This window comes from Podarcis gaigeae (assembly GCF_964106915.1).
Source record: "Podarcis gaigeae genome assembly, chromosome: 4".
NCBI classification, from domain to species: domain Eukaryota; kingdom Metazoa; phylum Chordata; class Lepidosauria; order Squamata; family Lacertidae; genus Podarcis; species Podarcis gaigeae.
In genome coordinates, this window is record NC_139677.1 from 19297180 (window position 1) to 19314282 (window position 17103).

General features: G+C 43.0%; 1 protein-coding gene across 1 annotated transcript in view; it reads right to left on the reverse strand.

The window, feature by feature from the left end:
* LOC310842950 (uncharacterized protein) overlaps window positions 1-9820 on the reverse strand; it is a 579207-nt gene extending 569387 nt beyond the window's left edge. The window contains exon 1 of the mRNA XM_083735307.1: window positions 8241-9820. Coding sequence (XP_083591433.1) covers window positions 8241-9339 — 1099 coding nt within the window. The 5' untranslated portion in view covers window positions 9340-9820. The remainder of the gene's footprint in view (window positions 1-8240) is intronic.
* Window positions 9821-17103: the final 7283 nt, after the last annotated feature.

Genomic DNA, 17103 nt, shown 5'->3' on the forward strand with positions numbered 1-17103 from the left:
TGACAGCTTCTCCAGGCAAGCCAAAATATGTAACATAAGTCCTGGCAAAGATTAAATCAAAATGACTAAAACGTCCTTCTTTAATAAACCTCTGAATATAACCCACAGTACAAATTCATCCTGACTACGGGACACAAAACAATAGGTTTACAATGGCATTTGACAGTGATGTTAATTTACTTTTAGGACTGATTACACTCTGCTGCTCATATCTTGGCAAAACAGGGCGGTGGGTGAGCTTTATAGCTCAGCTCTCACCCAGTCAGTCATCAGGATTAAGTACTGCAAAGACCTCTTCCTAGAAAGGTCACTTTCTACCATTCTTCCTCTTTGCCTTCCTGTTTGGAGTGGTGTAACTCAGGGGCTCGGTTCTGTGGCTACATCTTTCCCAATGGCCAAGTCTGTTTTGAACATCAAAAGCAAGAGGAAAGTGTGCTAGCAACAGACGCAGCAAGTCTCTACATTGGATTTTGCTGAATACTAAATCCTAAACCGAACTGGCCTGATTTGTGATGGATCTGGATTTTGGCTGAGTCAAGATCATAGCTGTCAACTTACAGATTTGAAAATAAGGGACCAGCAGCCTTGAAAATAAGGGACCAGCAGCCAAAATAAGGGACCTGCAGCCTCACCTGTTCCAGGCACTCCAGTCTTCCTGTCCTCCTGCAGTCTGGTCAAACTCATGCTGGTAGCTTCGAGAACACTGTCCAACCAACTTTGTAACCAGAGGTTCAACTGAAGAGAATCTGAATCACATGCACTACAAGGCCTATATAGCCTCAACTTAAGATGGCTCCCCGGCCTGGCTTTGCACTGCAAAGTTTGCAGCAGCACGTGCAACAAAATTGCGTCCAGCATTCAAAAAACCCCTCAGCTTACATTAACTAGCCACACACAAGGCATGCAAGCTCCACCCCCCAGTCGTTCTTAGACTTCTTATTGGGTGAGCAATACAGCCAAGCAACACAGTTGGAGCCTCCCTCCTCCCTGGCCGGCAGGGAGGGAGCGGGAGGAGCTGCTTCCTTTGAAATTTAAGGGACATCATTTAAGGGACATTTAAGGGACACCCATCAATAAGGGACAGCAGCGGGACATGGCGCTGGAATAAGGGGCTGTCCCTTCAAATAAGGGACACTTGACAGATGGAGACAGCCCTGGACTGCCCTGGGTTGGGAGTGATATGGGACCATCAAGGGAGAAGATGCAGTTTTGTATCTGTACATCTGTTTCCAACAAAGGAACACAGAGAATGTGCTTGGGAAGCAGACCCCAGCAGGATTGAACTTCCTACTTCCCAGGTTGGCCTGCATTGGGGATGAACTGTGAACAGCCCTATTTAACCCATATTCTTTCCCTTACATGTACAAATATGCCTTCATTTTCATAGTCTGCTGCAACCATGGTTTAACTTTACCATAAAATCTACCTAAAGACTAATGATGGTTGAGGGTGTACCAGGATGATCTAAAACCAATAAACACGGTTCTTCAAACCCACTTCAAATCTAGAGGCACTTGCACATGTAAATGGGCCATCTTTACAGTAATAATAATTAAAATAATAATAATAATTTTATTGTTTATATCCCGCCCACCTGAATGGGTTTTCTATAAATTCCTACAAACAGATAATCTGACTTTGGTTGCATGGGAAGGCATGCAGAAAGACCTCTGTTTTGTTTGTTTTTAATATGCCATTCATTGCATATGGTGTGATATGAAAATTCTGCCAGTGACATCAGTGCAATGCTCCATCCATAGATGTAAATCATCAGTGATGGTGCAATCATCAGATGGTAAACCTACAAATGTGAACTAGTCCTCAAAGACCATTGCTCCAAAAAAATGTTGGGTGGGGAACCATATACGGTATCTCTACGGGAATATGTGCCACGCTCTTCCTGAAAATTTGCTACATTCAGAATAAATGCTTTCTTCAGTAAAAATATGTTTTCCTTTTGTGGCAGACCTGATTTGTGGTGTAATTGAGTCAAACTCTGCTAAATAATAAGGTAAATAAGCATTTGTGATTGTTGTTTCAATTGATTTCTTAGTCACATTTTTGCATTTAAGTGTCTCAAAGCAATTTATGCAATAGAAACAGAAATAACAAAGATGCTTAAATAGGATATACAAGCAGCAGTAGCAGCAGCAGCAGCAGCAGCAACAACAACAACAAAAACAACAACAAAAAATAATCTCCATCCATTGATATTGATGGATCAGCCTACACATGACTCCTGAATGCAATATCCATCAGTCCCTAATCATGTCATAAGAATATTTTGACCAGGCAACAGGTCAACAATCAGATATATAGAGTGGTGGCTTTTCATTCAGCAGAATTCTAACCCAGTCTACTTTGATGTTACTTCTACTGAATTCAGCAAAGCTTACTCCCAGGAAAGTGGTATTAGAATTGTAGCTTTATTGATGAAATGAAGATAAAATGTTATGGTGAATAAATTCCTAAGGTCACTTCACAGATTTTGCTTCCTATTGGGTGCATTCAAATCTAGGGATTATTGCATTCACTTTCCTGTTTCCATTAATCTGTCTGTGTTTTGAACATTCCTTTTACACTCCAGTAAAAAGGTAAAGGTAAAGGGACCCATGACCATTAGGTTGAGTCGTGGCCGACTCTGGGGTTGCGGTGCTCATCTCACTTTATTGGTCAAGGGAGCTGGCGTTCAGCTTCCGGGTCATGTGGCCAGCATGAATAAGCCGCTTCTGGCAAACCAGAGCAGCACATGGAAATGCCATTTACCTTCCTGCTGGAGTGGTACCTATTTATCTACTTCTGCTTTGACATGCTTTTGAACTGCTAGGTTGGCAGGAGCAGGAACCGAGCAACGGGAGCTCACCCCGTCACGGGGATTCAAACCAACGACCTTCTGATTGGCAAGTCCTAGGCTCTGTGGTTTAACCCACAGCGCCACCCACATCCCAGTACTTGTTACACTCCACTACTTGTTGCATTGAGGAACTGTGGCTTTTTCGTCAATGTACTGCTATGCCGCATTAAATTTCATTCACACCAGTGGACATGGTGTGACACAACAGAAGACACCATTGAATTGCCTTGAGACCTTCAGGTATAGGGTGCTTAAATAGATACCATATTGGCCCGAATATAAGACGCACCCACAAATAAGCCACGCCTTTAAAATTCAAGGCTTATTTGTGGCTGTGGCCCACCTCCCGGCACTATTACCTCTCCAACCTGGGACTGGGGGAGGCTTGGGAGTGGCAGGCAGGCTGCACACCGTTGCTCCACGCTCCCAGGTTGCTTCCTGGGGGGAGCCACACTGCTTTGCCAGTGGCTTCTCCCCCTTCTTTGACAGCTTGGGGAAGGCTTGGGAGTCGCGGGTGGGCAACACACCATTGTCCTGCACCCCGATGCCCTCCTGGGCAATTGTTTCAGCAGTGATACCATAAGGTGATGAATATAAGCCCCACTTTAACTTTTCTGGATCGGAATTGGGGGAAAAGGTGTGGCTTATATTTGAGCCAATATGGTTGGTAGGTAGGTAGGTAGATTAGATAGATGATAGATAGATAGATAGATAGATAGATAGATAGATAGATAGATAGATGATTGATAGATAGATAGATGATAGATAGATAGATAGATAGATAGATAGATAGATAGATAGATAGATGATAGATGTTGTTGTTTAGTCATTTAGTCGTGTCCGACTCTTCGTGACCCCCATGGACCACAGCACGCCAGGCACTTCTGTCTTTCACTGCCTCCCGCAGTTTGGTCAAACTCATGCTGGTAGCTTCGAGAACACTGTCCAACCATTTTGTCCTCTGTCGTCCCCTTCTCCTTGTGCCTTCCATCTTTCCCAACATCAGGGTCTTTTCCAGGCAGTCTTTTCTTCTCATGAGGTGGCCAAAGTATTGGAGCCTCAGCTTCAGGATCTGTCCTTCCAGTGAGCACTCAGGGCTGATTTCCTTAAGAATGGATAGGTTTGATCTTCTTCCAGTCCAAGGGACTCTCAAGAGTCTCCTCCAGTACCATAATATATATATATAGATAGATGATAGATAGATGATAGATAGATAGATAGATAGATAGATAGATAGATAGATATAGATAGATAGATATAGATAGATAGATAGATGATAGATAGATAGATGATAGATAGATGATAGATAGATAGATAGATAGATAGATAGATAGATAGATAGATGATAGATAGATAGATAGATAGATAGATAGATAGATAGAACATGACAGCACCCTTTGTGTATATGTGTGCTTCAGTTTCCCCTGATTCACACCTGAAAACAACAGGAAAGAAATGTATGCCACCTTACTGCCCCAAATTTCATCACATGGAATAATCCATGAAAATGGCAAGGTAATTGCAGAACAAAACCCAAATGTTTTTCCATCTTAACAGGCTTGTAAACTGATTCACCCCACCCACCCCGGAAGCCATTATCATGGAAATCTGAACTAAACTTCTGCTGGATTCTGCTAGTTTACCAGAAGTGGCTTTTATGTCACATGCAGTGCTTTTTTTTTCCCTGGAAAAAAGGTGGGGGAACTCACCACAGAGTTAGTTTATTTGTTTGTTTATTGCTGGCCCAGTTGCAGTGGCAACCCCGGGCACTGGCTAAATGTAAGATGTGATTAATAAACTTAAGCAAACAATGATCTGCATTAAAAATGGCCTCAACTTTATTAATTACAGAGATAGGTGGGTTTTTGGCTTAAGCACTGGGTGTATATCTGTTACAGCCCCACACCGACAAAATAATAATAATTATTATTTAATTTTTAAAAGCTAAGGGATCTCAGTACCTCCAAGTTCTTATTTTAAAAAAATCCCCTGGATGTGAAAGATCGCAAAAAACATAGAAATAACCAGGTACAGTCAGGAAAACGGGATTAAGTACTGTCTGAATTTAGCCCGAATATTTTTTTTAAAAAAAACAATCAAAAGTATAATGTATGTATATATTATTATTTTTTAATGTATCACACATCTGCACTTAGCACACAATCAGGAATAGGCACAGATTTCTGCTGCATGTACACTCATGGGCAAGCTTAGATTTTCTGTAGAGTGGTAAGTGATAGAGCCATATGAAAAGTCAAAACCATTTATTTAAAGCACTTATTAGAATTCTTCAGTGGTTAGTTCATAATGCTGGATTGAATCACTTAAGCTATTGTTTGGGATGCAGGCCTTCAAAATTAATCTTTAATAGGTACAAATAATAATAGATTAAACACCCATCTGCATGAGATGATACTTTGCCCTTATTTAATTAACCAGTTTTCAGCTTAAAGAGCCTTTACAAGAGAAAAATTGGAAACATGCTGATTAATAAGAAGCCACAGTCCATGGAAGCGAATGGGCTCTCGGAATAACTGAAGCAAGCTTGACTTTGCATTTGTCTTTACGTGAGAAAAATGCCTTTCACATAATGCATCACCTTTAACACCACAGAATAAAGATCCATCAAGTCCTTGTTACTGAGAAATATCTTAATATGATAAATGTTCTTGTCAACGTTCAGTTAATCACTGAATCTAATCAATACCTCCCATTTTCCAAATGAATTTGAACAGTTTATCTCGCAGGGAGCGTAATGAAAGGGAGCTTTGAAAAATCCATTATGTTTTCATGAACAACTGGCTCCCAATAAAGTTTAATTGGAGCAGCTGTATTTTTATTACATTAATAATGATGTCCCTACATGGCTGACCTTAGATTACCTGTGTACCACATACCAGTGACTCCATGAATAAAATGACAGCTGGGCCCCTGTTTCGCCTCAATCCTTGATTGCTTAGAAGGCCGTAATATTTTCAAGGGGATCTCATGGACTGCTCATGAATAGTTAGAGCAGATGTGTTGCTTACAGGTTCATTTAGCAGCCAAATCACTGCCAGGACCACTTTCTCCATCGTCCTTTTTCTGTAACGCTAGCCAAACGCAGAACTGGCTGGTTGGCTCCTGGAGAGGCAAACTCATGGGCCTAGAACTGGTGGGTTGTCCTCATTGTCACCTGTTCAGATGCTCGTGTTAAGCTATTGCAAAGACACAGATGTCTGCTTGTTAAGCGATGCCATGAAACGTAGAGCACTGCGCCCGAGTCTGTATTTCTGTGTTCCGATATTCACGCTAATTGTTTTGGGATGTGTGTCTCCGAGGCACTGATTAGAGAAGACTGTTATCCGGGGAGCCTTCGGAGTGAGTCGCCAGAAACTTGGCAGCTTTGCTTCAGGGATACCAGGTGTGTGTCAGTGGTGTGGAACGCATGAGCGCAAGACCTGCTGTTACCCCCTCCCAGGTGTTGTGGGAGATTGTGGCAAAGCAGAGGCACACTGCTTTAGTTGCAGCAGATGGCAAAGCTGCGTCCCCTCTGGTTGTGCCCATTATCTCTGCCAGGCGACTGCCGGCAGACACAAGCCAAGTGTATTTATGGACCCAGCCAAAAATGTTTTAAGCGAAAAGGTAGGAAAGTACTATGTCTCCTCTGATCAAAACATTCTGCTAATGGGATACCTGATTCTAAACTAGAAGGAGAAGGGGATTTTCAGTTCTATCGCCTGTGGCTTGAATAAAAATTACAGGCTTTTCTCTCACAATGTATTTTGCTTAGCTTGCTAATAAAAGGTAAAGGACCCCTGGATGGTTACGTCCAGTCAAAGGCGACTATGGGTTTGCGGTGCTCATCTCGCTTTCAGGCCAAGGGAGTCGTCGTTTGTCCACAGACAGCTTTCCGGGTCATGTGGCCAGCATGACTAAACCGCTTCTGGCGTAACGGAACACCATGATGGAAACACCATTTACCTTCCTGCCACAGTGGTACCTATTTATCTACTTGCACTGGTGTGCTTTTGAACTTTTAGGTTGGCTAAAGCTGGGACAGAGCAATGGGAGCTCACCACTGTAGTACAGATTTGAACTGCCAACCTTCCAATTGGCAAGCCCAAGAGGCTTAATGGTTTAGACCACAGTGACAACTGCATCCCTTTCCCTTTCCTTAGCTTGCTAAAGCCAGGATGCTGGCATTATGACTAATGCCATCTTTTTAATAGGCACTGGAACTGATTTGCTTTCCCATAATTTTCACTGCCTCACTTTTCTGCACTTTGTTTCCCTCTGACCTCACACCTCTCCATCCATCCCCCAACCAGATGGATATAAGCCTACCTATTTATAATTACATTTCATGCATCTGATGAAGTACAGTGGAACCTCTACTCACAACCACAATCCGTTCCAGAGGCCCGTCCTTATGGCAAAACGGGTTGCTGGTAGAAGCGCCGTTGTGCACAGGTGCATTTGGTGGCAGCCCACTTCTGCACATGTGTAGACGGCGGCAGCCACTTTTGCGCATGTTCAAATCATGGCAAACCCAGTGTTTACTTCCAGGTTTGCCACGGTCGCGACTTGGAACGGGCCTAAGTAGAGCGGGACATACCGGTAAGTAGCCCATGGTATACTCCAGCCCATGAAAGCTCATGCCATAATAAAGGCAACAGACTTCTGCTGTGCTCTCTTCACCAGGTCTTTGCTGTTCTCTCCCCAGGTTAGGTCGTCTCTCAACTCCATTCCCAGAAATTGAAACACTGAGACCTGTTCCACGTACTTCCCCTCAATAATAAGTGGCTGAATATTCAATTTACATTTCCTAAAGTCCACAATGACTTCTTTTCTTTTGTCTCTTTTGTTTTCTTTAAGTTAAGCAGTAAGTTGTTTTTCCTGCACCACTCCCCCAACTGCTCAACTGCCTTCCTATAGGCCGTCTCCCCCTCTCCAACCATAATTAAACTGCGAACTTAATGATCTTATTAGTGGGGTATTTGGGGGCACAGTCAGCTGTATAGAGTGTGTATAAAAGCGGGCTCAACATGCACCCCTGCGGCGTCCCCGTATTCGTGATGAGATCTGCAGAGACGTGGGAACCTAACCTGACCCTTTGGGAACTGTTTGATAGAAAGTCTAATATCCACCTGCACAAACATGGTGGAAGTCCCAGGTCTAATAATTTGGGCACCAATCTATGCGGAAGAATAGTATTAAATGCAGAACTAAAGTCTACAAATAAGTCTTGCGTAGTTCCCTTGCTTCTCCAAATGAGTCAGGACAGCATGTAAAGCCATTGCCACAGCATCCTCTGTGGATCTCTTTGCCTTGTACGCAAACTGGTAAGGGTCAAGTCCCACTGGCAGACAAAATAAGATGCGCTTCCTCCCCAGTTTTTCTAAACATTTCATTATAATGGGTGTCAGCGCCACAGGGCGAAAATCATTCAGACTGTCTATCTTTGATGTTTTTGGCAGGGGTATAATGGTAGCAGATTTCAGACAGGGTGGAACAGTGGCTTGGGCCATAGACTGGTTAAAAATCTTCGTAAAGATTCCTGCCAGTTGGTCCGAACAATCTCTTAGCACCCTGCCAGCCACCCCATCTGGGCCCATAGCCTTCCTCGTGTTTACCTCCTTTAATATTCGCCTCACTTCTCCCTCTTCCACCCTGGCAGCATTTCCTGTAGGTAGTGACGCCAATAGATCTGGCATCCCTATTGGAGTCACTGTTGGTGTCACCTCAAATCGGGCAAAGAAGGTATTCAACTCTCCCACCAAGGAAGCAGTACTCTCTACCACTGATGAATTCCTTGATTTATAACCAGTCAGATGTTGGACTCCCTGCCACATTTGTCTAGTATCATGATTTCTCAGATGGTCCTCAATTTTTCCTCTGTACTCCACTTTTGCTTTCCTGATACCCCTCTTCAAGTTCGCTCTTTCTATGCCATACAATACCCGGTCCCCAGTTCTAAAAGCAGAATTTCTGGCCTTCAATAATCTCCTAACCTCTCCTGTCATCCAGGGCTTCCTATTCGGATACAACTTAACATACTTTTCCCTGGTGACATTTGCTGTGCAGAATCTAATATAATCCAGGACCGTTGATGTATAGGTTTCTAGATCTTGATGGTCAAAGATATTCCAGTCGGTCTCCTGGAAACAGTCCTGCAGTTGCTGAGAGGCTCCCTCAGGCCACACCGTAACCATCCGTGTTTGTATCCGGCCTTGTTTCCTGAGGGGTGTGTATACTGGTGTCAGAAGCAGGGACACATGATCTGAACCACCGAGGTGCGCCAAGGTCTTGCCCTCATATGCCCGTCTAATGTTCGTATACATCTTGTCAAGAGTATTTTCTCCCCTTGTTGCACACTCAATGTGCTGATGGAATTTTGGGAGTACTGCCCTCACATCTGTGTGATTGAAGTCCCCCACAATAATGTACACAGCCTCCGGGTATCTGCTCAATTTAGCATTGATGTTTTCATGCATACTGCTCATGGCCCTGCATGCATTTGCAGTTGGTGCTATGTACGCCGCTGTTAACACCACTGTTGTAAATTCCCGGGGAAGATAGAAAGGTCTGCATTTAATTGTCAGAAATTCCACATGCGGAGAACAGTAGGTATCCAACTTGACAGAGTCCGTGCACCAGTTTTGATTTACAAAAATACACACCCACCCACCTTGTTTCTTGCCAGAATCCTGTGTCCTGTCCTACCGGTACGTTGTAAAACCTTGTAATTCAACAGCTGTGTCTGGAATAGCTGAATTTAACCATGTCTCTGTGAGTATCAGCACACAACAATCCTGGATGTCTTCCTCCACTCCTACACGAAGCCTCCATTCATCAAGTTTATTTGCCAATGATCTCACATTAGCGTAAAAGATACTTGGAAGAGGTAGTTTGCATTGTTGTTTCCTTATCTTCCTTATCTTTATTCTCTCTTTCATTTGACCTTGTCCTCTGCAGCCTCTCTTCTGCTTCCGCTCTCTTCTCCTCCTCCTCCAACCCCGATAATTTACGATTTCTGGAATCTCGCACGCCCGTAGCTGCTCCCACACAGCTCTACATCTGTATCTGCTGCTACTTCTGTCTCTGTACAACAGCATTTCGTATCTACTATAAATAATTCGTCCTAACAAACCCTGACTCCCCTCCTGGGAGCTCTCAGCCGCAGCGACTGCACGCGCCGCCATCTTGGAAACCAACTATCACACTTGACCTCATGATATTTGGCAACTGAGTTCTCAACTGCCTTGATGCTCATTGGCTTTTTAAAACGCAACTTTGAGTGTACATTGTAGCTAAGTGAACTGAGTTGGATGTACAGTCATATCTCATGTTACGTCCGCTTCATGTTACGTTCTTTCAGGTTACATCCCGCAGTGACCCGGAAGTACTGGAAAGATTTACTTCCAGGTTTCGCCGCTCATGCATGCGCAGAAGTGCAGAATGATGTCATGTGCATGCGCAGAAGTGCTCTTTTCATGTTGCGAACAGGCCTCCGGAACGGATCCCGTTCACAGCCAGAGGTACCACTGTATCAAGGTAGGCATAACTTCAGTCGTGGATCACCACAGTGCAGAATAACTTTAAAACATTGGTACCACAATGTTACCACAATGCCCATTAGTCCAGCATATTGTTTCCAGTATCAATCCTGACAAATATCTCTCTCTAAGTTCACAAGCAGGCATGGGAGCACAGCCATTGTTTTTTGTTGGTCCCCATCACCCGGTTAATGGATGTTTCATTATTTATCATGGCTACGAGGCAAGGATAGACTTTGCCCCTGGGAATTCATTGTATCCATTTTCAAAGCTAGCTAAGCTAGTGTTCTGTCATCACATTTTGTTCCATTCACTTGGCAGTTTGATCTGTTCAAATGAGCAAGGCATGTCTTAACTGAACTCAATAAATACACAAACACTTTATAAATATGATAATGCACTCACACACCATGTATGAAAAGGTTAAGAGAGAGAAAGAAACTCATCCCACAAATATATTTTTTTCAAGTGGAAAACCTGACAAAATGGCAGATTTCAAGACACATATTTAAACCATTAATAGTTTTAGGATATAATTAATTTTCCTGGTTTTCGTTTAACATGCTCATTAATAATCCACAGAAACATGGTTACAGAACAAAATGCCCCTTGTAGTAACTTCCAAAAATCTAATAAATTATGGAGATTAATGTGAATCATTAATTTATGGCAGTAGTGTTTTCTTGTTTAGAAAAAGCATTAAATGATTAAAAATGCTATTTTATTTTTTAAAAAAGAAAAACTGTAAAAGCTCTGTGCAAATGCTCATTCAACACTTATACAAATGTCCTAACTGCTACTGCATTTTTCATATTTTAATGAGGGGGGGGGGACACAAAATTAGAAATTTGTATTCTTCTTCATACAAATATTCATTTGTATTCTCCCTCAAGCACACTGAAGTCCAGTGAAGTTACAGATTCCAATTATGCATATTCTAAAGTAATGCAAATGTAGCACTTCCTGGAAAGATATTTTCCTGCACTGAAGATCTCAATAGATTTGGGGCTCAAGCTTAACTCTGTTTTGGTCCTGCCAATGTACAAACCTGTATTGTTTTGAGGCCACTTTAACTGACATAACTCTCATAGGGCTCAGGCCCTGAGACTCAAGAGCAAAGCAAGCAAAAGGACATTGTTTTATAAGTTAGGAGTGAAGCACGAATAGAGGTGCCTAGTAGGAATGAACAAATCTTTCTATTTACCTCTGTCTCTCATTTTTCCAATACTAAATTCAGTTGTCCACATTTCCACATCTGTTAATGATTTTCTTTAAGCCTTCGTGAATATTCATGAGCATTTTAGTGCAACTTTCTCCTAATATAGCCTTCTTCTTTTTTTGCATTCTTTACCCATTTTCAAAATCTGAATTGACAAAGGAAGCAATGGTGAGAAAGTTACAGCACCTGAAATGGGTGAAGAAGATAGCTGGTGGCTGAAGAGCCTTGGATCTTAACCCTGAGTTGCAAACAACAACAAAACCAGGAACATGAGGCCTATGGGTATGGCAGAGAGAAGAAATGTGTAGATATGAGAAGGAGGAGATGCCATCATGCCTGTTCTAGGAAGCTTTGTAGAACACATACGGATGAAAAAGATGTCACAAAATCCCACTTGGGTTATGTGGCTATGAGAAAAGATTGATAAGTCCTCTTCTTCTTCTTTTTTTGCACTTCCTCCCTGGTGCATGCTGGGAATCAATGCAGAATTCAATCTCATCATTAGTTTTTGCCTGTTGATCTCTCCCAGATGGTGCTAGAGACACAGCCAATAAATTCTGTGCTGTCATCCATTATGTCCTCCTCAGTGCTTGATGTTCAGGCATCAACATTGCAGCTGCACTGGTGCTTCATGGGGGTGGGGGCAAACAGAAAGTGCTATTTGTTACTATTTGTCATCTCTTTAGGTGCAAGCACACAAAGGGCACTCCCCGATGCTTCATATTATGTGGAGTTCTATAATTCCTTTTTTGAATTTTTTAAAACTCCAGATGAGCCTAGAAATCACAGTTTCAATGGTTCCTTCTCTCCTTCTTCTTATCTTTCAAGTCAAACTAATAATAATAATAATAATAATAATAATAATAATAATAATAATTTATTTATACCTCACCCATCTGGCTGAGTTTCCCCAGCCACTCTGGGCGGCTCCCAATCAAATGTTAAAAACAGTACAGCAATAAATATTAAAAAACTTCCCTGAACAGGGCTCCCTTCAGATGTCTTTTAAAGATAGGATAGCTGCTTATTTCCTTCACATATGAAGGGAGGGTGTTCCACAGGGCAGGCGCCACTACCAAGAAGGCACTCTGGTTCCCTGTAACCTCACTTCTCGCAATGAGGGAACTGCCAGAAGGCCCACGGAGCTGGATCTCAGTGTCCGGGCTGAACGATGGGGGTGGAGACGCTCCTTCAGGTATACAGGACTGAGGCTGTTTAGGGCTTTAAAGGTCAGCACCAACACTTTGAATTGTGCTTGGAAACGTACTGAGAGCCAATGCAGATCTCTCAGGACTGGTGTTATGTGGTCCCGGCGGCCAGTCCCAGTCACAAGTCTAGCTGCCACATTCTGGATTAATTGTAGTTTCTGGGTCACCTTCAAAGGTAGCCCCACATAGAGTGCATTGCAGTAGTCCAAGTGGGAGATAACTAGAGTATGCACCACTCTGGCAAGACAGTCCGCGGGCAGGTAGGGTATTAGCCTGCGTACCAGGTGGAGCTGGTAGACAGCCGCCTTGGAAACAGAATTGACCTGTGCCTCCATGGACAGCTGTGAGTCCAGAATGACTCCCAGGCTGCACACCTGGTCCTTCAGGGGCACAGTTACCACATTCAGGACCAGGGAGTTCCCTCCCCACCCGCCCGCCCCCTGTCCCCCCAAAACAGTACTTCTGTCTTGTCAGGATTCAACCTCAATCTGTTAGCAGCCATCCATCCTCCAACTGCCTCCAGGCACTCACACAGGACCTTCACTGGTTCTGATTTAAAGGAGAGGTAGAGCTGGGTGTCATCTGCATACTGATGAACACCCAGCCCAAACCCCCTTCAAGCTAAATAAGAGTTTCATGAATACACATTTTTTATTTTAGAATATGCAGGGAAGAGGTGGCAGTCAAGATTGGGACCAGAATATCTGGGAGCTCTAACCCATTACCCCCAAAGCTCCTATTAGCCTTTCTTCTTTTCTTTTAATGGGTACATAATGGCTGAATTTGTATTTCTCAGCTCGCTCTGTCTCCTCTTGTCTTTTGTTCTCTCCCACCAATCCAAACATCCACAGCTGCTGTTGCATCTTCAGTCATGATGAAAGGGGGCAGAAAATGCCCAGCCGATGGCATCGAGGCCTGGACAGATGGGATTGTTCTCAGAAGGTGGTACTTCTTGCGACTGGGCCCCTGGACACACCCCTGACTAAGTAGGTTTCATTTCTAGGTCTAAGTTTCATTTCTCTAAATAGGCATCACGGGTCACAGCCAATCAGGAAAGGGGTGGGGTGGTTAAGGAATTATATAAGCATCAGTGCAACAGTGCCCTAGGCACTTAATTGGCGCTGCTGAACACCTGCCCTCTTGCCCTCAGTGTAGGTTCTCAGCTTTGCTTTGGACTATGTGTGAGTCGCCTGTCTTGGGACAGGGGCCGGGTAAGAATTTTTATCCATTTGGCAAATTAGCACTGGCCACTTGTTTTGTTTTGTTTTTTTGCCTACCCCCTTAGCAATTGTCACAACTTTCCAGGCTTGGCGGTTAGGCATTGGCTTAATTTTGTGTGTGGAGGGGAGGTGTGGCCATCACCTGCCCCTCAATGATCGAAAGGTATTCCGTTAAAGGAATCTGGGGGTCCCAGATCTCTTCCGAAGTCTGCTTGATGGGCATACCACCGGAATTACAGGAACCTCGCAGTAAGCTTCTGTCAGGCAAAACCCCGATGTTGCTGCCCCGATGGGTTTACCTACATAGATTCTGTCAACTGGGGTAGTCGTCCGTTATAGTCTTCAGCCAATGCCTATGCCAATACTGCTCACATTTAATTTGCAATCAATAAAGTTGTGGCCTTAATGTTACCCATCAACCTTAATTCTGTGTCCGTGTGTAGTTATTTCATAGGGGCTGGCTTGGGGCCTCAAGACACGAGTATAAGAAAAGCCACAGAAGCCCTTTAGGGGCAGCAGTTGTGCATGAAAGGTAGTTGCCAGCCTGGTGGATAGCCTGGCATTCTCCTGAAAGGGGTGGCCTGGCAACCATGCCACAAGTTTAAACTTATAGCATGTGTCTTACATGGACTTACATCCCTTCAAATGAACTACTTCAGTGGGTCATAGGGAGGACAAACACCGGAACATGAACATACTACATAGGCCAAAACATCTAGAGGACATCTTCCTGGGGAAGGCTGGTGCACATATAATAGTCCTCAGCATTGTAGTAGAAGTTCAGAACGGGTAGGCAAGCTGCCTTTCAGAGAAGCTTATCTACAATTACCCCTCTGCTAATTTAAGGAGCTTCTGGTAAGTTTCTAAGGAACCCTGCAGGTTCCCCAGAAAGTGACTGCTCTAACAGGAGACCTTAAATTCCCACCTTCCATGTTCAGCTGACAAGTGCAGAGTTTGCAAGCCATCACATTTGAAAATGCTTATCCAGTCAGAAAGCATTTAACTGAAGACATCTGCTTTCTAGCCTCTGATCTGTCTAGAAGGCAGCTTCTGCTTAAACAAAGCTGCAGCCTCAGATAATCTCAGCATCTGACACTGTAATGAGTTCCTCTCTTTTGAAATGGAAATTCATTCATTGCTATTAATATTTTGCCTGATCCTGCTGTATGCAAAAACGTGTGTGTGTGTGCCACTTCAAACAAACAAATTTCCAAATTTGTTGTCCAGCTCCCATTGAAGGAAACAGCCTTGCACCATTGAACGTTTTAAGGTTTTAGCTTTGATTTATTTATTTTTAAGTGCATCAATATAGCCAAACATATACCTCTCATAGTTAACAGTTGCCTTTGCTTGTGATCACTTTAGCATTCAGTTCCATATTTGCCTCTCTTTTTTCCTTTGCTCTTTGTTCTATACACTTGAAGAAATCAAAACATCCTCTTTACATACTATTAGAAGAAGTAATTACTCAGAGAGAAAGTGGCATGTTTCAATTTTGTCATTCCCATCCAGCCTAGCTCTATATGTCTGTGGAATATTTGATGAGCCCTGATGGATCATAACATTGGCCCATCTAGTCCAACATCCTGTTCTCACAGTGACCAACCACATGCCTACGGAAAGTCCTCAAGATGGATATGAATGCAACTGGTACTTAGAAGCATTCTGCCTATGACATATAGCCTATGACATATGATATCTTAACTCATAGTTACTACTGCCACCAGCAGTAGCCGGTGATGTTTCCACGTATGGTAGCTTTCTCAGTTGACCGGCAGTTACGGAGGGAAATTGCAGATTTGGGTGAAGGAGAATGTAATGGAGTGCCCTGGAAAAGGTCATGTCTGATTGCCTTGCTGGAACCCTGAGCAGAAACACTCTATGTGGCAACATTTGTTGCACATCCCATTAATATGTTTATTTGCTTATAATAACAGGTAGAGTTTCTGACACAATAATTCCTATAAAAATCATTCTCACAAGGGCAATGTGTTGGAAATGCATTTAAGAAAAATGAAATCTAGCTGATCAGCTGTTTAGCAGATAGTGTGGGAGCGGAGAGGGAAGTTCCATTGCTCAAATAGTTCGGTGACTAAATATCCAAATCTAAATTTTAAGTTCATTCCTCCTCAGCTTGATTTGTCTGCCAACCAGCTACAAATGTGGGCCTTCCCTAGTCTGCTTGTACATTAGCCGTTCCATGCTTTGGGAGCTTATTGTGATTTCTTTTTAATGAGGCTGTGGCTCATTAGGCATGGAAGAATGAGTAAGCTTCATTCAAAAAACCACCACAGACTTTCGTAAAATGACCACAGCATATTTCATCTCCGTCTAATTTGGTGGATGACCCAGATCCAAATATCAAGTTGCTTCTAATGTGGCGAGCCTTCAAGGTAAACTTTGCGAACCATATACATTAAAACACATGAGGAAATAAACATGAATGGAACCGTAAAATGCAATGAGTCACAGCATGAATTCTTCTTACTCTCTGTTTCATTCCTTGCCTGTACAGAGAGATAAACATATTGGACATTGCTATCCCACGATGACGCAATCTCCTGCTGACGGTCGGTATATATAAACTAAGCTATCAGGTGAACAAGACCATGACACAACTGACAAACACCCTCCTTTCCTAGTGGACTGTTTATCGGATGGGAAAGATCAGCTCCCACTCTTCTGGCTGGCTGTCAGGCTTGAGGGAATCAGCTTCCTCCCCCCATGGCAGTAGATAAGCAGAACAAATAAAAAAAGAGTCTTCTTACCAGTTAGAAACTTTAATAATCACAGTGAGAGAACAAAGAAAGCATCTCCTAAAAATGGCAGTGCTCCCAGTTCAGGATCCCACCCCCTTCTGTCCCTATTAATCTATGTCACTTGTAATCTCTACGTTTTGTAATCTGATTTTGTACTGTGCTTTTTGTTTCTGCCACTTTCTGTTTTTTTTAAATAAATATTTATTAAAGATTTTCTTAATACAATAAAAAAACAAAGAACATAACATATAATTTTACAATGACCATGCTTTCTTCACTTCTTTGGACTTCCTCACATCTCTCGT